The sequence below is a fragment of the Euleptes europaea genome, chromosome 15 (genome assembly GCF_029931775.1).
Source record: "Euleptes europaea isolate rEulEur1 chromosome 15, rEulEur1.hap1, whole genome shotgun sequence".
Lineage (NCBI taxonomy): Eukaryota > Metazoa > Chordata > Lepidosauria > Squamata > Sphaerodactylidae > Euleptes > Euleptes europaea.
The window spans coordinates 19,220,677-19,242,774 of NC_079326.1; the positions used below are offsets into that span (position 1 = coordinate 19,220,677).

Below are 22,098 nucleotides of genomic sequence, written 5' to 3' on the forward strand. Positions count from 1 at the left end.
ATAAAATGCTGGCTTAACAAACCATGGTTTAAGAGTGGACGGGGTTATTGTTTGCTGTAGCTTAACATGAATGCCGCTTAGGGCACAGGTTGTTAGAACTTGCTTCGGAGAAAGGAAGGGAGTGGGTCGATGATGTGCATGCAGCTCACCCGTGATACTTAACGATGGTTAAGAGATTGGGACTATTCAACAGTAAACCACAGATTAATTTGACTACAGTTTGTGGATCCTTTGAACAGCTCTCTAAATCATTAGGTGGGCTTTCTTAAACCAGCTTTTTGAAGCCAGGCTCTGAAGTGGTTTGTTTTTTTTAAATTAACCACAGCTGTCCTTATGTATTTCACTCAGTGGGCTACAGAAATGCCTGGCAAGACCTGTTCAAACTTGAAACTGCTCTTGAAAAGCAGCACATCTCGCTAAGAGTCTCCCATCCACACTCATTTTAAAGGAGGGGGAGCGTTGCTTCGTCCTAGTGGAGCATGAGGCGTTTTGATGCGATCAGGGCCCTCCCCTTGCGTTGCCTCAGCCAGTCAGGCAGGCTCCGAAGGCAGTGTTCCTGCAGCCTGCTTTGGAGCTAATGCAGGTGGTACCATCACATGGTGGCAGCATCACACCATGGGTGTAGGGGGTGCTTTCACAAGTGACAACCTGTGAAGCACGTCTACAGCTAGACCTGCCTTGCTGCTGCCATGGTGCAAGGTGAGTCCCCGGAGGAGAAGGCAGAATTTGCCTTGCCTGAATTCACAGTACACAGTTTGCAAAGTAGTACTGCCCCTTGTAGGCATAGAAGGCAGTGTTATAGGGATGATGCCTTTCCTGTTGGAGGCAAGCCAACCGTACGTTTACACGTACGATTTGTAGCACAGGTTTACTATGGGAGGTGTGAATGCCACATATGACATCCTTTTGAAGACTCCATATAGGCTTATCCACTGTCTAGACCTGGGCTACTTTCTCGCTTTTTGGTTGCTTTAAATTATTTGTCTTAATTTTTACATACTGTGTTCTTGGCACAAATAAAACATTACAGTTACTTAATGAACCTAGTGTTGGTCAGTTGACTTGACAGATCATATCTGAATTTTAATCAAGAAAAATGCCTAATTTTTAGTTTTAAGCAAGGTTGATGTAATTTGGCTTTTCAGCCTTTGTTTTGGCTCTTGTAAAAATATTGCACTCTGCGCTCATTCATGATGCAAGTGACATTCATGGAGGGAAAGCCTTCCAAAAGCAGTTTTTAAAACTTAATATGATTCAAACAGGACGTAATACCTCCTAAAAAGAGCAGCTTAAATATGTTCTATCTTTTTCCCCCTCTTCTAAAGGCTCCCTATTTCCTGTAGATTTTTTAAATTAACCTTTTCTAATGAGGATGACTGATGCTGTTACTGTAAAGGAGGAAGGTGATACAATGAAAGGTTCAGAGGCAGCCGTAAAAGACAATACTGCATTGGAACACTTCATTAAATCAGAAAGTCATGAGCAAATTCAAGTGGAAAAAGATGAAAGGTGTACTGACAACAGAAATGATGTACAGGTAAGAAATTTCTTTTATATTTTTACTCTAGTGTATATAAAGTGTGGCATTTTTTAAAAAAAATATTAGCCGCACTTCTTAAGTTTTGAGGGATTTTTACATTTTTTTTATTGCTAGGTGCTAGATGCCAGGACAGTTTTTAATACATCTAGTAGTTCTCTTTCCTCACTTTCCCTTATTGTATTCTTTTCGTGTTGCTGATGTTTGCGGTAGTGTCCAATAGATCTGAAGGTAGGTAGTCCTTTTCCCCCCCCCAACAGAAATAGGGGAAATTTTGGGTAGCCATGAGTTTCTTGTTGCTCTAGAACAGGGCTTCTTTAACGTTTTCCATTCGCGACCCCTTTTTGCCCAAGAAATATTTATGCGATCACGGGTATATAAAATAGGTATACAAATCAAACGTTTACTGATAATCATAAATAAACCTTTTACTGTTGTCAAATTTTTCGTGACCCCATATGGGGCCGCGATCCACAGTTTAAGAAGCTTTGCTCTAGAACATGATTGCATTATCAACAACTGAAAATTCCACAAATGACCAGAAAAAATTATGTTTGTTCTCCTTTTACTTATTTCTTGCTGGATTACTTGTGAAGTTAACCAGATTTCCAAAAATAAGTTCAGTGACTTAAAAAAATGAAAAGAAATGTCTATCATGGACTTGATTTCTGCTTGGCATGCATACTTTGTTTACCTTCAGAAAATTAACAGTAATTCATCAACTTTGTCTGAATGAAGACCTTTGTGGCACAGAGCTGCATTTGATATGCTTGGTTCCGTGGCCATATCAGTTCTTTCCGGTTTCTCTGAGTAACCTCATCACATCCTGCAGTATCAACTATGTTTTCTTATTGTCTCAATTCCTGTTTTGTTTTACAGGCAGTATCTTGCAATTAGAAGCAAAAAGTCTTGAATTATGGTAGCCCACCTCTGACCTTTAAAAAAAATATTCATTGATTTTTTAACTAATTTAGTGCCGACATCAGATCCATGAATCCAACTGTTACATCTGTTGGTTCTGTTTTTCCTAAAGGAACTTGGGGTGGTGTGCGTAGTTTCCCCCTCTTCCATTTTATTCCCACAGTGACCCTGTGGGGTAGGTTAGAATGAAAGGAGTGAGTGGCCCGAGGTCACCTGGCAAGATTCATGACTGAATGAGGATCGTGGAATCGGATTCTCTTTAGTCCTAGTCCCACACTTTAAAAATACGAAACAAAACATACTGTACTAGAATGTTGCAGCTTGACAAATGGAGCACTGGCTACAGAGTGTGCAGGGTATGCTCGTACCCTCTGGGCCTCCCGATTCCAAAGATTCCACCTGCTTACTGTAAATTTTTAACTGTCCCCAATACAGAGTCCTTTTTTCCAAGGTCAGGTTAAATGCACTGCCATTGGGGGAGCTAGCAGGCAGATTTTCAGGGGTTCCCCTTTTCCGAGCGACTTTGTGATTGTGGATCAGGGAGTTTGAACACTGTTTGGCATTTTTTTGTAGATTGTAAAAAGCATGATCTCGCCAGTCACAAATGGATCAGAATATACATGCAGAGGTGGGGACCTGCCCTAAAGCAAGATATAGTGGCAAAGCTATTGGCTGATACTGACCCAGATGTAATCCTCGCTGTGGCAAAATTTTTATCTATGGTTTTTAATGATACCTCTTTTTAACTGTACTGTTTAGATACTATATTTTTGTACATATGGTTATTTATGTATTATGGAATGTATTGAATTTGTTTTGCTTATTGGTTCACGAGCATAAAGAATGGAATAAAGGAAGGAAAAGGAAAAAAGGAACATACAGTACTGGCTCTCGTCATACCCTTCTCTCTCCCCCCCCCCTGGTGGGTTCCTGCCTGCATCATGCTACTTGCCATCAGAGCCTTTAACAAGTAGGGATTCACCTTTTAATTGCTTTCTGCCTTGAAATAAGGAGTTATCACTTGTATCTTCAATTCAAAAATAGATAATCAGGTTCTTTATTGGAGGGCTAGAAGTGAAACAGCTTGATTGTGGTCATGTGACAAACTGTTCACTGATTAGAGGAATTCATATTGCCAGTTCTGGAAAGGGTTGTATAGGAGCAATAAAATTGGCAGTATCTGAAAGGATATAATTAAGAAAAGGGTAGGTATAAGGAAGATGAGCACGTGAAATAAAATCTGCCAAATAGGGAATACAAGTGTGGGCCCTTGAGACTCATGGGAGGGGGGAATCCCATCTCCCCCTCACTTTCTCACTCGGTCTGGCGTGGCTCCTAGGCTCTGCTGCAGCCCCCAACAACCACGCAGGAGGTAGGTGCGTTCTCTGTGCTTGGGCAGAGAACGATCTTTTATTTTGGGAGGAATTCAACCTCGCCAATGTTTCCCCCCCCCCAATTTCAGAATTTTCTGCAAACCAGGGGGGGAGTGGTCCCCCAAGTTTGCTGGACAATCTGTTTACTGTTAGTGTGGGCCCGATCTGTGGATTTAGATATCCACAGATAGGGGCCACACTTCACTATTAGATATATAGATAACAAATGTGGGCCTACGAAACTCATGGGGGGGAATCCCATCTCCGCCCCATCACCGTCCGGCATGATTCCAGGCCGTACTACTCACCCTGGAGCCCAGCAGCAGCAGGGTCTGGTAGCCAGACGTCCACTGTGCTCAGGCCCGTGGCTTCTCCCAGTGTCAGTTGCCGCCACGGCTGGGCCAGCAGTGGCTCCCAGGCCCCACTGTAGATGCCAGCGCACCCCTCTCCAGCTTCCAATGTTAGCTGCATTGCTTGCCATGCACAGACAACGTTTTATTTAATTTGGGGGGGGATTTAAACCCTCTAATGTAAGCATCTCTGTAGATGCTGTGTGCGGTGAATTAAATTCCATTCTAGGGGCCCTTTCACACATGTCGAACAATGCACTTTCAATCCGCTTTCAGTGCTCTTTAGCAGTTGTTCGCAAGTGGATTTTGCTGTTTTGCACAGTAAAATGCAAAGTGTATTGAAAGCGCATTATTCAATATATCTATCATGGACTTGATTTCTCCTTGGCATGCATACTTCGTTTAACTTCAGGAAATTAACTGTGATTCATCAACGTGTGTGAACAGGCCCTAGGTTGTAGTTCCATATTTAGCTGTTTTGTACTCCATTGGCTATAACCACGAAGAAGTTTTGAATTTTAAAAAAATCTACTACTGATGGACCAGAACTCATATGAAATAAGCAATTATGTTTTTAAAAGCTTTTATTGGTTGTCGAAGGCTTTCACGGTCAGAGTTCATTGGTTCTTGTAGGTTTTCCGGGCTGTGTGACCGTGGTCTTGGTATTTTCTTTCCTGACTTTTTGCCAGCAGCTGTGGCAGGCATCTTCAGAGGAGTAACACTGAAGGACAGTAACACTGAGAGACACTGTCCTTCAGTGTTACTCCTCTGAAGATGCCTGCCACAGCTGCTGGCAAAACGTCAGGAAAGAAAATACCAAGACCACGGTCACACAGCCCGGATAACCTACAAGAACTTTTATTGGTTCTTTGTGCAGATCTGCTGTTCTGATGCTTATTCTGCTTAATTTTAAAAATCTAAAATATTTATATAGCATAAAACTATCTTTTTACTTTTGTTTTTAGGATGTTGTCCCAGACTTCGTTTGTTTTCTTGTTTCATGTTGCAGCTTCTGATTTGAGTATTAGGCATCGTGTGTTTTAGTGTACTTTGCTTTGAACAGAAAGAGAAGAATCAAATTGATGCCTCTGTGATTTACCAGTGATGCAGGATAGGCTATGATGCAGTTCTCTCTGTTTTAAAAAGACTTAATCAAATACAGTTTAAAGTGGGTTCTGCAGTACAAACACCACATGGGAGCAGACAGGTTAGCCGCGTGGAGAAAGTTATCATGTTGCTGCCAGGAGTATGTAGTGACATTGTAAAGATTTTCTTCTCAGTTATTCATGTTGATTTGACAAGCTACTTTGTGTTTTTGACACCATGCAAAAATGGCTGCCATGCAGAAAAGGAGGCTTGGAAATTAGACTTCAGTTTGTTATATTTTGTTTTATCACTTCTGCACTTGCTTTTATCATTCTGCACTTGTCAGTATGGAATCCAAATGTTTTATTTGTATTATTTTATGAAATTTATGCCCTTCGTTTCTGCTACCAAGGTCGCCAACAAATTAAAAACACACACAGTAAAATCACATCCTAAAAACCATTAAAACCAAAGCACATCATTAAAGCAATTAAAACCAGAACTAAAATACATACAGAAACATAAAAACAACCATAAAAAATTGGGCAAAAAGGTGAAATCACCGAGAGAACACCAAACGAAACAAAAAGGTCTTGGGGAAGATGGCAACAGAAAATGCAATTGTGGCAGAACAGTATTGTTTCTTTGCTGCCATCACCACCACAGAGTACACTTTAAAAAATGAGCTTTCGCCCATGTCTTATCGGATTTGTCTCAAACTGTTTTCCACTATTGCTATAGTTGTCTTCCTTGTCTTTGCACTGGCTGCAGCCTTTCAGTAAACTATGGGGCTACCTGGGCTCTAACACTCAGAGAGGGTGCCTAGGAGCAATTGTGTCAACTGCTTGGGTCATTTCCTCATTCCAGAAGTCAGCCAGGACATCGACAGAAGCACCAGCCATATCAACTGAAAGATCCCCTAGAGCCATCAGAAAACCATTCAGATCCACCTGCCTCCAGGGGTGGGTCATTTTAATACATCCCCCATCCCTGCAGAGTTTTGGTATCCCTGCAAGTCTAAACCCGAGCAAGTCTAAACTCGAGTGAGTAGTGCTCTGTCCATGACAAAGGAACTGTCATTGATTCCTCTACCCTCAGATCATTTTCCTCCCACCCAGAACAAAATATCAGATCAAGAATGTCACCTGCCCAGTATGTAGAACCAGTTACTACCTGGGTGCCATGGAGACCATGGATTCTGAGATGCACCTGACAAGACAACCTTGGTGTGAATGTTAAAGTTCCCTGGACAACCAGCCTAGGGGTCCTCAGCACCATCCCCACAACCATCTCTGGTAGGCATTGGGGTGGTCAGCACACTAACAGAATTCCAATCCTGTCTCTCAATCCCAGCGTTAGCTACACAGCCTCGAAATTGAAAGTGTCCTGATTATCTTTGTTCCCCAATCTCATTTGTGAGGACATTACATATTCTAGCTCAAAAAAGTGCTGTATAAGCAGGTCTCTTAAGCTGAAAGTAAGCTGAAAGCAGCCACCTACACCCAGTTTTCAGATGGCAGCTGAAAGGTGTACCCATCTGGGTAGGGAACAATATTTACAGAGCAAATTGGAAATGCAAGTCCTTCCTCCCTTTGCTACCCATTTTAAATGCAAATATTGCTATTGATTCTCAGCTGCATCAGGCATGAAGGTAAATATATTGCATGTGAGGTGCTCTTGAACAGATAGTTGTTTTTGTTGTAGTTATTTCAACAATGTAAGCAAATGAAGGAATGATTTGTATTTACATAGAGCAGTTCCATTTAGCTAGGCTGGTGATCATTCTGCCACAGCAGTGAATCGCTAAGAGACACTATCTTACCTCCAGCAGTGAATCGCTAAGAGACACTATCACAAGATGTTAGCCCATAAAAATGAAGGACTTCTATGTAAACCTTTGTTTATTGTTACTGTTATAATTTCACCAGAAGGCAAACTGCCAACAGTAGCAACAGTAAGCACCAATCTCCAAATATTCTATTTCAGTATCAGATGTCATTCTTTGACTCATAATAGACTTCTTCATATTGCATAGTGGCACTGCATCATAGTGAATCACTGTGCACTTTTAAAATGCCATGAATATTGGATTGCAGAATTTTAAATTAGTTTGTCACCAGCTTGAAAATATTCTGGGATACTTTGCTGGTAGCTAAACGTTCTTTGCCTAGGCCTATAAAAATGCATTAAAAATTCAACAACTTATTCCTATACTGCAATGTCCTTGAATGTTTTCTGCATAGTACTTGCATGGAAGCAGGCAAGATTTGCTACCGTAGACTGCAACACGATCTTTAAACTTCCTTGTGTATGTGCTGCATCTGGCAAGACGCGTCATCTGTTGCTCCAGATGTTGGATGCCAAGCCTCTTTGAACAGCTGTCACATTAGCATTACATCTACATTCCAAAAAGCTGTTAGAATGCTAGGTAGGAAAAGGCAAAAAAGCCATCATGAAGCATTCCCAAAACACTTCGTGAGCATAAGCTACATCTTTTTTTTTAATAACTCAGTTACAATTCATACATAGGAACACCAACCGTTTGTTCATGCTGTTGTGAGGAACTCTACTTCAGAGCTGAATAGGTTAGCAAAATCATTATTATACAAGAATAGATGCTTCAGAATATATAATCTTGGTTCTACTTGAAGACGTTAAGTAACACCGGGACTGAATCATCAGGATAGCATTGTAAGCAAGGATACATCCTACTTTAACATTAATTTGAGTTTGCTTCAATGATCCTGGTATTAATAGTAGCAAAGATGATTTGCAGATCAATTATACTGCTGTTTAAGTGGTCTGAGGTTTTATAGCTGATCGAAGTAGGGTTTTGCCAAGTTGTTTTTAGGTGGCGTTGTTGAAAAGGAAGTGTATCGTTAGCAATTATTGCCCCCATTCTGTCTATGAGAAATTCGCACCAAGTATAATTTCAGTAATACAGTGATTGCCTGAACCTTCAATCTTGCTTTATCCTTATCAGCCAGCTCATATAATAGTGTAAAATGTATCCTGTATGATTGTGTCTTCTATTTACTTCAAAGCGTACTTTCCTGAATTGGAGATTATTGGAAGCACATGTGTATTATGAATAAGATTTTTGTACCAGCTGATTTTGAGGACCCTTCAGACTTGGTGGACTGAATATGCAAAGGCTGTATGTAGTATCCATAGTCAAAAGACAGCATTACTCTGTGAAAGCCTTGGTTTATGCAGGTGCTCTGTTTGTTTTGAGATAAATTATTAATGCTGTTCTGGTAGGGAATCCTTGTTTTAGAGGATCTGCAAGTTCTGGCTGCTGGTGGTCCTGGAAGATCGCCCTCCAGGTGTAACCAAACGTGTTCATGGTGGCAGACAAAAGCTCTCATGTCTGTGTGATCAGGAGTCAGGTCCAAGCTCAAGTGGAAAGTAATGAATATTGTGTACCCAGAGATTTGGGACCAGAATGAAAAGGGACGGAGCGCCAAAGCAGGCTTGGGAAGGAAAACAAAGACTTTGAATGAGTTGGAATGATGAATTGGAATAATTGGGCATTGTTTGAGGAGTATGAGCACTACGTGCATTCAGGCAGGGCAATTTCCACACAAATTACTACAACACTTATCAATACGAGTACCTGGTCTTTGCCCCCCACCAGTATTTGATCTTTGCCCCCATGGAGCAGTTTGTACCTTGAGAGAGAAGGGGGTGTGAGGAGTAAGCAGAGGATAAGGGAGAGAGTAGGAGCCCCGTGGCACAGAGTGTTAAGCTGCAGTACAGCAGTCAAAAGCTCTGCTCACGACCTGAGTTCGATCCCGACGGAAGTCGGTTTCAGGTAGCCGGCTCAAGGTTGACTCAGCCTTCCATCCTTCCGAGGTCGGTAAAATGAGTACCCAGCTTGCTGGGGGTAAAGGGGAGATGACTGGGGAAGGTACTGGCAAACCACCCCGCAAAACAAAAGTCTGCCTAGGAAACGTTGGGATGTGACGTCACCCCATGGGTCAGGAATGACCCGGTGCTTGCACAGGGGACCTTTACCTTACATTTAATGGAGAGAGAGAGAAAAGGGGAAATACTAATCCTTTTATGCGTTGGGGAGTCATTGGGAATGGCTCAGTTCTGTCGGTGCTCAGGCATGCGCCTCAGTTTAGGGTTTGGAGGTCTGAGGAAGGGCACTTGGGAAGGGGTCCAATGGGGGCAATCCAGCAGCACGTCCAGACAGTAAACTCAAAGCAAGTGAGGCTGGGTCAAAAGTGCATGACAGAATCCAGAGCACACAGGCAAGCAAGATTGTTCATGTACTCCATTTATAGCCCACCTTTCTCACTGTGACTCAAGGTCGATTACAAAGTAGGAAAACAATTTTATCACAGAGCAAAAGACATTCAATAAATAATGTAGTAGAACTGGAAAACAATGCAAACCAAAAAAAAAAGCCCATCTAAGGCATTATATTTCATAATGCAGTAAGTGGGTTACAAAGGTAGAAGTCAAGGCAGTAAGAAGTGATAACGTAATATAAATGTTGCAATGGACTGTAATCCTATTCCCTTGTAAAACCAACCTCCTGAGCTGTTCCATTATGCTATAGTTCTAATCTTGTTATAAAAATGCCCTCCATCACGAACATTTCTGTTTTGCATTCTGCAAAATGATAGAAGCGTGAGAGCCTTCTTCATCTCTTCAGGCAAGCTGCTCCACAACTTGGGAGCCATCACAAAGAATGTGCGTGGAGGGCGGTAGCCCATCTTAATCTTTTGCAAGGCAGCACCATCAGAAGGCTTTGCTCAGATAAGTGAAGGTGCAAGGGTCCTCCAATGGCTCTGCCATCAGGAAAGAGGTAGTTTGAAATTTGATGTACAGGATCTTCTATCCCCACTGTTTACAATGTTTGGAGATTCTAAGTTTTTGCACTTTCTGGGCAAAGTAATTGAGAGAGCGGTAGCTAACCAACTCCAGGTCCTCTTGGATAACTCATCTGCTCTAGACTCTTTTCAGTCTGGCTTCAGGCCAGGCTATGGGACAGAAATGGCTCTGCTAGCTTTAGTTGATTACCTCCGCCTGAGAGTAGGTAAAGGCCAATCCTCTCTGTTGCTCTTATTGGATTTATCTATAGCCTTTGATACAGTAGATCATGTCATCTTGTTGAGGTGCCTGGAGGCAGAAGTAAGTATCAGGGGATGTGAATCATTCCTCATGGATCGGACTCGAAGGATTGCGGTTGGAAATCGGTAGTCATCGATGTGGGACCTATCCTTTTGGAGCTCCACAGGGCGCAATTCTATCCCCTATGCTTTTAATATCTATGTAAAGCCCTTAGGACAAATCATTTGTAGTTTGGGGGCTGGTTGTCATCAATAGGCTTATGATATATATCCTTATCCTGGTAATGTGTGGTATTCCTGGTTACAGTAGTTAACTGAATTGCTGCCTGGCCACAGTGGTAAACTGGCTAAAAGTGAACAAAGTGAAACTAAACCCTAAAAAGTCAGAGGTAGTGCTGGTTGGGAAGGCAGAGGCCTTGAAGGACATTGTTCTCCCCACTTTTGATGGCGTTCAGCTGACCCTTGCTGACTCAGTGAAAAGCATTGAGGTCATACTGGATCCAGCTTTATTACTGGAGAAGCAAGTTAATGCAGCTGCAAAAAATGCTTTCTAGCCCGTAATATGGCCCCTTACCTTGATATGGCTGACCTGGTCACCTGGATCCATGCCACAGGAACACTGAGACTAGACTACTGTAATGCACTGTACTTTGGTCTCCCTGCAATATCAACTTTAACTGGTCCAGAATACCAAGGCTCGGCTATTAGCGGAAGCTATACAGAGCATGCATATTACTCCCATTGCGCAGACGCTCCATTGGCTGTCCATTCGTTACCAGGCTCAGTTTAAGGTATTGGCTATCACATACAAAGGCCTTAATGTCCTCATCCACTCTTACTTGTAGGACTTCTTTGCTCATGTCGGCAGGGGTTCACACTTATTTTTCCAGCCCACTGCAGTTCTTGCCTAGATTTCTATAAAATCTGGATCTGACCAAAGTAGTTGGCTCAAGTGCTGGCCAGTCTGGTGGGGAGTGTTGCCAACAAATGGAGGTATTTCAGTCTTGACAGTGCAATCTACTTTTTCTGAGTTACTAATTTTAAAAAAATGCCCCACTTTTCTGTTAGTCCATGATAGCTTACAATCAGGATTATAATTTGAGAAAGACATAGTTGTACAGTCACAGTCTCACTTCTAGAAAATTATCTGCATACAAAAGTAGAACAGGTTCTGCCAATCAGTCCAGCAAAAGGAACTTACCCCATAAGCTGTCCTCTTTCCTTTCACTTGAAAGGCTAGGAGCTATACAGTTCTTTAAAGATCTACCTAATCACTGTCTTGTGTAAATGAGCATATGAAGACCTTTTCTCTCTCTTCCCCATTTAACAAAGAAGATCTTTCAGAGACTTACTAGCCTCTATCTACCGCTTAAGTATCTACTGATTTCCACTGTAACACTTCCTTGTGTGGTCAATGTGTATGTAAAGTGCCGTCAAGTTGCAGCCAACTTATGGCAACCCAGTAGGGTTTTCAAGGCAAGAGACTAACAGAGGTGGGTTGCCATTGCCTTCTTCTGCATAGCAACCCTAATATTCCTTGGTGATCTCCCGTCCAAGTACTAGCCAGGGCTGACCCTGCTTAGCTTCTGAGATCTGATGAGATATATCAGGCTAGCCTGGGCCATCCTGATGGTCAAATGTTTTGAATTAATATCAGTTTGTAATCTTCATCTTAAAGGAAAGCAGCTCGAGCTTCTTGTACTGTTAGTTTAGCTTGATTGCTAGTGAGTCTTTGGTGTTATCACAGGATTTACAAGAGGGTAGTACTTAACGGCTGTGCTCATGATTGACAAGTTGGCCTTGCCTATTATGTTATGCCACAGTTGCTCTGTGATCTGATCTCGTGATTGCTGTAGGGTGCATTTTTTAGGGTTTTATTCAGTGTTAATTGTGTGAAACCTCTCTGAGTTGGAGGAAACTGTTTGTGTTCCTTCTAGTGCTGCATGTCTGTCCCTTCTAGTGCTGCAAGTCTGTCTCTGTCCATTGATACTCAAAGTGAATTATAGAGACTATTGGTCAGAATTGGACCAGGTAGTATGGGTATAACAGAGGTTTACAAAGACTTAACTTGGCTATCTGGCATAGTTTTCTTTGTTTCATAATTATTCTTGGACATACAAACAGATCGTGTATTGTAGTGGGCTGACTGGTTCTCCAAAATTTGCTTCAAACATGAGAGCCTTCTCTACTTTTCTCTGATGGCTAGCAGGATTGTGGGATTATTCAGGCATGCCAAAGGAAAAGAATTGTCAAATCAGTTCATGGACCATCCACCTTGCCGTCAGCGTTCTGTCTGTCTTCCTTGGCAGAGAAGCTAGATTTTCTTATTTCCACAGTGATGAGCATGAATGCACTTGGCCTTCTTACCAAAGGGTGAGGTGTGTAAATGAGTGCCAGATCCACTGTGGAGTATTTGCATTTAAAGACGCTCTATGCATGACCCCCAGCAGCTTTGGACCCTATTCTCTTTGCCAGCACTTCAAACTCTTTTGGCCTTGATTGCCCCAGGACAGCCATGGAATCTCAGTGGCTGGCGTGTACAAGTTGGAGATAGAAAGATGGTTCTGCTTTTGTGGGATGTTAAACCAGAGTGGCTGGTTTATGGGGGAAGCTTAGCCAGAAAGTGTTTCAGGGTTCAGGTCCCGTTTTTAAAAGTATATTCTAAGCATGCCCAAGTAAACAAGTAGAACTGGAGAAGTGAAACACAGAACTTAGAAACCTAGTTGCAAGCTTAAAATTCTTCATCTTGCTTGTGAAGTGAGCCAAGCATTCCAGGGTTTGCCGTCGACAGTTGACAAAGAACCTTTTTCTTGCTAGTCTTTATTTCAGGGGTTCCATGGAAATAAGATTAATTCATCTGTAATGAATCAGGTGTGAAAGGGTTTTGCAGATATCCCCTCCAAAAAGGTATAGACCACTGCACTGTTTCCCCAGCATCATGTGGGTATTGAACTCAGTATTTTATGGGTGGGGTGCAGAAGAAGAAGAATTGATTTTTATATGCCAACTTTCTCTACCACTTAGGGGAGAATCAAACCGGCTTACAATCATCTTCCCTTCCCCTCCCCACAACAGACACCCTGTGAGGTAGGTGAAGCTGAGAGAGTGTGACTAGCCCAAGGTCACCCAGCTGGCTTCATGTGTAGGAGTGGGGAAACAAATCCAGTTCACCAGATAAGCCTCTACCGCTCATGTGGAGGAGTGGGAAATCAAACCCGGTTCTCTAGATCAGAGTCGACCACTCCAAGCCGCCACTCTTAACCACCACGCTACACTGGAAGTGGAAGACAGTAAAGAATTATTGGGCTGTGTACATCTGAGGTATCATATGGCTGGTGGTGGAAATGCCCCTGAAATGGGCCATCCAGTGTATGTATGTATTTAAATATTTGCACCCTGCTTTTCTCTCCAAAGAGACTGTTAGGTCCATCCCCCTTAGGGCCCTCTCGTGGGCGCTCCACTCCGCTGCTTCTTGAAGTGGTCTGGAGTGCAATGGCCTCACAATGGACATTGGGAAGAATGACCAAGCCCTGCAGTCTCCCTGCCCTGACTGTTAGGTTCCCTCGAGCATGGAAGCTCCCGGCCCATTTCCTCCTCAGCCTCCCAGGAGCCTTGGTTTATATGGAGGATTGCCCCACCCCCGCTTCCAATCCCCTTTTCTCCCTTGTGTGCCCATCACCCACCCAGCTCAGGTGTTGGGAGAGCCTTTCCCAAGGATCCCGCCCCCTTCGCTGATGTGCCCATCCTGCTGCCTGGGGTGGCATTTCCTACGGCTCCACCCTCCTGCATTTTCGCTGCCTCCCAGGGATCATGGCCAGGGGTTTTGTCCTCGGGGGGAGGCTGCCTTGGCTGTTCTTCCTGGTCCCAAGAGCCCTTCCGTATGCTGACCTTCTTGTTGGGGCTGCAGCCTTGATCTGGGGCTGGCGTTCTGCATGACCCCTCTAGCTGACTATCAGCATTCCCGCCCTGTGGGAGAGGTGACTGCGCACACTGCCCTCCTCCCCCTTGGTCTGCCCTTTTTTTCTGGCAGGAGGAAACATCTGGTTAAATGGAAGGATCATCCTGTAACTAATGGTCACTATAAAATTGCTTTCTCGCTGCTGTGTGCACTAGTGAATTGAATAATGCCTCATACAGCAATATATAAAGTTTAATACAAACTCTCTTTTGTTGTGCTCACCATTCAGCGGCCAGCGCAGTCTTTTGGACAGACAGGAAAAAGGTCAAAGGTACAGTAGACTTGTGTGCTGGCATGCGAAGGAAGTCTTCATGCTTGATGAAGCCTTGCTATTTTGTGAAACTCTGTATTGACTTTAGTTTTGTTCTTTTTTGGCAATAAAGTACCTTTTGGTTTTTTGGTTTTGCTTAATTGTTTTTGTTTTTTTTTGTGCTTTGCCTTTATATTTATAGTGGCTTCTTGTTGCTAGAGGCAGGAAATATTGCTGTTCCTTTGCTTACTTTTTTTTTTTAATTAACTGAAGTTGCTTTCCGCTGATACCTTGATGGCTTCAGAGTTTTAACTGCTTGTTCATTTGCCCCCCACCCACCCAAAAAGGAAGAAAGATTGTGTATTGAAAGTAGTTGACAATTTTGAATGCGATCCGTTTCGTTAATGCGCTTGGCAGTAAGTTTAATTTGAGGGGAAACCTCTGTGGGCTGTAGAGTTTTAATTGTAAATACTTTTCTTCAGTCAAGTACAAAGTTAAAGCTAGTTCGGAGCCTGGCTGTGTGTGAAGAATCTCCTCCACCCCCCACAGCTGAAATTTCACAGGATGTGCAGGTAAAAAAAAAATGAAGTGTGGGACCTCAAACGTTGCTTCTTAAGAATGTTTGGTTGAAAGAGAGGAACATGGGAGTTCTTTGGGAGTATTCAAAAGACTGGCAAAAGTGCTTGCGTGGATGTGAATATGTGTGTGTATAAACCATCTATATTTTGTATTATTTATTCTATTATTTGGATACAAAAGGAAAAAAGGGAAGAGTAAAAGGTAGGGGGAATCCATCTTATGATATACAAAAAAGATAACATAACATAACAGCATTTTAGGGAGTTAATCGGACTACATAATAGCTCTTATTTTTACCTATAATCTGGACAGAAATGTAAATACATTCTAACAATAAAAATCTTTTACAACTAGCTAGACGTTTTTCTACTATACACTGAAAAACTAACTTATTGTTATGTAGTGTTTAGTTTTTTAATATTGTTATGGTTAGCCTTCAGCCTCAACATATCTATGAAATAATTTCCACTTATCGTAAAATTGTTTGTAGGTCGCATCATCAGTTGTATTCATCATATAAGTCACTTTGTCCATAGTAGCATACTCCATTAATTTACCCTTCCATTCCTCCACATCTGGGAGGGTTGATTGTTTCCATCTTCTTGCAAGAGTGACTCTAGCTGCAGTAGTAGGACAATCTGTGCTGATGTGTTGCACTGGATCTCTTTTTTTTGTCAACTTTTTCCACACCAAAGGTGGCAAATATATTCCAGGGGCTATTCAGGTTTTTAATCTAAAAATTACCCCAATTATTCTCTTTGGTGTTGCCATCTGGATAACAGTTGTCGATGAATCTATAGATCGTCCATTGCTTCAGTTCTTACGAAAACTCCTAAATGCCCCTCAATGTGTTGTTGGCATTCCGAGTTTGGCCAAATGTCACTCAAAGCTAGGGCATGGTTGGCCGTTTTTAAACTACACCTTAAACTGTGCTTTAGCACTGAGGGGTTTCTAGCTTCTCTGAAGCACGACCCTTTTAAATCCTCATGGCAAAAAATCTTAGATGAGAAACTGTCATTGTTGGGCTTCTCGCAGGATATGTTATTAGATCTTGGGAAAACTGAAGCTTTCACCAAAATTAAAAAGCGCATTAAAGAGCTTGATTATAACAGCACTACTTTTCGTGCTCACCGTGTTTGTTCATCCCAGTTCTTCGTAATACCACCACCACGTGGTTTGCCTGCTTATACATATTATTTGACAACTCCTCGTCTTTCTAGAGCTTTTTGTTTAGCTAGATTGAATGCTAACCCCTCTATGGTTATGCAGGGCAGAATTTTGAATATACCATATTCAGACAGGACCTGTCCTTGCTCTTCTGGCTCTATCAATTCACTAGCTCATGCCCTTTTGGAATTCCGCTTTTACGAGGAACTTCGATCACATTATATTTCCCCCCTTTTAACATACAAATCTAATGCCTCTGTGTCTGACATAATGCCTTTTCTGCTAAGCGATAGGGATCCCAAGGCTACATTGTCAGTGGCAAGATTTGTTTCAGTCCTTCTATCCCTCAAACACTAGATATATGCTGCTCAATATCAATGGATCAAGGAGCTTCTAAGGGATAAAAGGAAGGATCTCTTTTTAGCAATTAAAAAGATGTACTTTGGAGGGAAGTTTTGTGTATTTCGTGCTCTGTCCCTGACATAGATTGTCGAAATTAATGGGCGGAAGGAAAAACAAATTCTTGTAAGATTTGTGGGCAAGTTGTACAATGTTCTTTGGTTTTTAAAGTCACCTCATAGTTTGGAATACTTATGTGTGTGACTAATATTGAAGGCTTGGCATCACAGCCAAGATTTACAACACACATTCCGGTAATATTGGGGAATGTTCCCTGGCACTGAAGCAGTAGAATTAATTAGTGTGAATTTCAGCTCATTGAGGAATGGACGAGAGTTGTGTGACCTACTTTATCAGGCTGAGTGGAGTTAGGTGGGGGTGAGATATGCATACAAATGGAACTAAGGATAAGAAGGGTGTGAGAGGTGAATAGTCTCAACAGAATCTGCTAGCATCTAGGTGTGTGACTACTGAACACTTGCAGTAATTTCAGATGGAGGCGAACACCTTCAGTGATGGAGTATATTCGGAGGGGGCCTACTCTTCCCAATTCTGAGCTATGTTGAGGGGTGGATCTTGCCTTATGAATTCCAGTGGAGATACAGTAGGGGTGACTAAATATCTCTCCACATGAAGGAGTATAGGTATCAGGATGGTTCCAGCAAAGAGTTGCATGTTCCAGTCTTCTGACCAATGCCATTGTCTTCTGACCAACAACAGCAAAATCCCCAAGAGTACTCTGGAGCCATACTACTTCCTTTTCTTCTTTGCCTTTCTTCTAAGAGCATTTTTATCTGTTGTCCATTGAGGTTTGACTTGTTGAAAGTCTTCTCTTCACATCTTTGAGGGTTACCGCACTTTGTATTCCCAGTGATGTATTAAGAGTTTGAAAACGTTATAAAAAACATCGCTTTAAAAGGGTTTTTGGATACCACGGCTTATAAATGGATGGAAGACGTCTTCACAGCTAAAGGGGCCAAACAAAGTGCGAACAGTATTTTTTATAACGTTTTCAGACTCTTAATACACCGTTGGGAATACAAATGCAGTAACCCCCTTTGTTTCCTTGGCTGTGTCAATTCCAGGGGACGGGTTCACCAGCTTATATGAATACTTTTACCTACTGAGTAAGTGGAAGGCATAACCCACTCTAATACACTCCATCCCCTGAAAATAATGAACTTTCACGGTACAACATTTCTTTGTGTAGTGAACTGTCCATTTTCATTAGAATTCGTTAATGAATCTTAATTTTGCAAAGCAGCTATGATTATTTAGGTAGATTCCTCTGTCTGCATTCTTCTTGTGGCTTGCCTATTAATTCTCTTGCACAGAGGTTTATATGAATGGCATCATATGGTGCTTAAAATCCAGAAGGTGAAAAATAACAGATCAGAACTATTATGTGTATACATTTTTATTCTGCATTTCCTCCAAGAAACTAAGGTCAGCGCACATAGTTCTCCTCCCATTTTGTCCTCACGAGAGGCCCTGTATGGTTGCTTTGGCTGAAAGAGTGACACTCTTAACTGTTACTCCATGCTGACCCCATGGTGACACTCTTAACTGTTACACCATGCTGACCCCATGGTGACACTCTTAACTGTTACACCATGCTGACCCCATTTGTATTAGGTTCATTGGTTTTATAAGCATTCAGTTGTTAATTGTTATGGTAGAAAGGGAACAAATGAAAAACGCTGTGGTTTCCCCCCTGCTGAATAGCCATTGCATTTTAAAAGTCCATTGAATCAATAAAGCCAAGCAAGAGGGGTGACTTCTTCTTTCCTCTGAATCACCTTCCTTGTTCCCATGTTCCTTGAAGAGCATTGTAAGCAAGTGACGGCATATGGTGATACTTGATAATGTACAGGTGAAAGAGCTCTTGATGGCATGACTAATATATTACTAGGTCTAGTACAGTAATAGCATTATCACAATATACAAAGGAACAAAGTTGGCACTGCGGTTCATTGCAGAGCTTGATTGCTCATGAGTCCCTTCATGAGAAATTGTCTCTTATTATGCAAAGGTCATTACCTTAATGGTAGATTTGTTTGTCTACACTGTGAGAGATCCATTTCATTACATGTCCACGTTCTGGTGCAGTAAGTCATTTGCAGGCAACTAGAAATGGGCTGGGGCCATAACTGGGGAACTGCAGTTGGTCCACAACATGTGCTCTGTGAAGGTGTACCAATGGGAGGGAGGAATACTTTATACACTTCCAAATTAATTTTTGCAGGCCCATAGTATGTGCTCATTTGACTAATGTAATGAATTGAACAGCCTTTATGGCAGGGGTGGGGAACGTCAGGCCCGGGGCCATAGAAGGCCCCCGAAATCATTTGGTCTGGCCCTTCATGGGTCCTGGCAGATCTCTAGCTCAGAAGGATGCTGCCCTGCCTGAATCTCTTGGGCCCAGCTGGGGACAGCAGAGCTCAAAAGCGAGTCGCTCTGTGTGGCAGACACTCGGAGCCGTCTCCGGTCGTGCCTCTTGGTTAAATGTTCGACCAAATATAGCAGGCTAATTTTTAAGTTGATAATTTTGTATGACCCGCGAATGATGTTATAAATATCCAAATGGCCCTTGGCAGAAAAAAAGTTCCCTACCCCTGCTTTATGGAAATACGCAAGGCAATGTTTTCACACTCTCTAAAGAAAGAAAAGGTGATTTTTCTATTAAAGGAAGGACTGGATGTTAACATTTTCCTTTGTGAGAAGGCAAAATGATCCCTCTAGTTATGCTAAGTATTAAATTAAAGCTTTAAACAAGAATTAGTTTCACACTTGGATCTTTTCCCTCCCCCTTCCCATTCAGTCATATTAAACCATTCAAAACATGGAAATGCAGTCTTTGTTGGGCACAGGACTTAGCAGGGGCTAAAAGTTATTGAGCATAAGAGGGCTCTAGTGAATTTCCAGAGATACTTGTGTGAGAGAATGGAGGTTTTTAGAGTCTCGGTTCCATGATGTAATAGAAAAGGGTTGGGAGATCTCAAGCTTCTTCTCAAGAAGAAACTGCTTGGAGGAATTTTTAGTAGGTATGGGGAGGAGCTGAAAAGTCATGTATCCAGTATTAGGAAATTAAGAGAAGATCATATATGGAATTGAAAATCTGTGCTTGCTAGACTTACTTAACAGGAATGTAGTTATCTACAACCCCTGGCCAGTGGGAAAGGATGCCTAGAACTATTGGGGAGGGGGGATTACTGCTTCCTTTGTTATTCCATGTTAATTGAGATTTGCTTAGCTGATCTAAATCATGCATACATGATACAAAGATGAGGATTTTTAAGAATCCAATTTCTGCTTTTCAGATCCAAATGCAGTTGGATAGCCCTTGTGTTGTATCAATTTAGAATGTATACTGCTTGTTCATCTTTGACATTTGTTAAGTAATATAATGGTGGTAGGAGATGGAGCAGATCATAGATTCCTACATTGAAATTCAAGGAAGAAATTTTTTTGTGCATTTGAGTTATACAAGAGACTATATAGTAAAATCATTTTATCAAGAGCAGAACTGTGGTAGTGTTGAGTGGCCTCTGAAATTTATCGCTAGATTCAAGTCCAGTAGCACCTTAGAGACCAAAAAGATTATCGGGGTATAAGCTTTTGAGAGTCGAAGTTCCCTTCATTAGGTATCATTTAATGTACTTCTCCAAAAGCCTCAGGCTATGGGTTTTATTCACGCACACTTTTCTGACGATAATTTCCACGTCACAATAGATACAGAGACCAGGGAAGTAGTGTGATTTAAGGTATGAGAATGTCTGGATTCGGTTGCTCTTTTTAGTCAGATAGTAGCCATCCAGAGGAATTTAATGGTAGTTTGAGTGATACATTGGATATTAAAGAGCAAGAAGTAATGATGCATGTTATTTAAGTGCCTGATGCTATGGTATCATATGGAGGATGACCAAAATGCTGTTGAGTGACATAGTCTCTGTATATCAGTGGTTCCCAACCTTTTTTTGACCAGGGACCACTAGGACTTTTTTGTTCGGTGCAGGGACCCCAAGGTTCAAAATAAAAATTCCGAGAATTTGAAAATAAACTTTAATCATAACTGTTAGTTAAACATTAAACTTAGAATAATATTTGAATATATATTTTTATAATAGAGAACTTTTAATTGAAAATATTAATTTATTATGGGTTTATAACTTTGTTTCGCGGACCTTAATTTAGTTCTCGTGGACCCCTGGGGGTCCACGGACCCCTGGTTGGGAACCAGTGCTGTATATAGACCAAAAACTGTTTACCACAAGGCATGTCTTCATGTTGTTCTTGCTGATACAAAAACTTTCAGCATATTTTAGGCCAACTGATAGGTGAAAGATGATGGCTATTATATAGAGCTAATTGAGCTAGCTGTAAGCTTTTCATGGTTTTGGATCTGGAATTCATTTTGAAAACTGAATATCCACACACACACCCCACCAAAGTGTTTTAATTGTTCATACAACCCAAATTATGATATTAATACTATGATACTCAGGGGGACTTGGATCTACTAGTACTTGACCTTCTTCACATTTTAAACGGAAGTATTTAATGAGGAATGCCGATGGCGGCAAATCAACAATTGTTTGTTTGCTATCCACAATCTGGTATCTTCTTTGGCAAGATTATAAACTTGAATTTTTTCAGAGGTATTGTTGAACACCAAAATTTATGGTAATGGGAAATGTGGACAAATTTTGACAGATACATGTGTAAACAACATAACCTGTTCTGATCAGTAAGGCGCCAAGCAGGGAAAAAAGGAAAATTCTGCATTCCTGTGGGAACAAAACATGTATGCATAAAAGTGAGATTCAAACTAGGCCATAAGACAATGGAAATCCCAACAGGCCTGCAACTGCATGTCCCCGGATAATTCAATATGAGGCGCAATATATGTTATTTTGCTTATGAATCTGAGACTAGATGCTTTCCCTTCCATCAGAACAGTTCAGTTTTTATACAAGATTGCTATACAGTACTGCTTAAATCATCAAAATCAGAAACCGTTGGAAGATGCTACAGGGAGGTACTCTATACTTGTTTCTGAAATAAGCAAGGGACAAATGGTGGGGGGAGTATCATTTCCCACCTCTATAGCTTCCCCCCACACCTGACTTTTTCATTACACCACACAGGAGCCCCCATAGTGAGATCTCAGTTGGTATTCATCTCTTAAAGCCACAGCTGTTTCTTCTATTATGGGGGGGGGGATTTAACCCCCATATATATGCACTTTTGTAGCATTCACATTTTCTGAAAACCCGGGGCTTCCCTCATGTTTGTAGAAAAATCCCTCTATTCCTGATCCCATTTGTGGATTTTTGACCAATAATCTAGAGCCCAGTTCAGAATTAGATATAAAAGTATCTTCTAAATAGATTC

At 41.7% G+C, this 22,098-nt stretch overlaps 1 protein-coding gene across 5 annotated transcripts in view; it reads left to right on the forward strand.

Annotated features, from left to right (window-relative positions):
- The window catches only part of R3HDM1 (R3H domain containing 1), an 83,523-nt gene that overhangs the window by 14,035 nt on the left and 47,390 nt on the right, over positions 1 to 22,098 (forward strand). For 3 of the 5 annotated variants that reach the window (XM_056861116.1, XM_056861117.1, XM_056861119.1), the window contains exons 3-5: positions 1,326 to 1,537; positions 14,539 to 14,580; positions 15,042 to 15,131. In XM_056861116.1, the coding sequence (XP_056717094.1) occupies positions 1,367 to 1,537; positions 14,539 to 14,580; positions 15,042 to 15,131 (303 nt within the window). In that variant the 5' untranslated portion in view covers positions 1,326 to 1,366. The remainder of the gene's footprint in view (positions 1 to 1,325; positions 1,538 to 14,538; positions 14,581 to 15,041; positions 15,132 to 22,098) is intronic. The other 2 variants (XM_056861118.1, XM_056861120.1) reach the window with 1 other exon arrangement.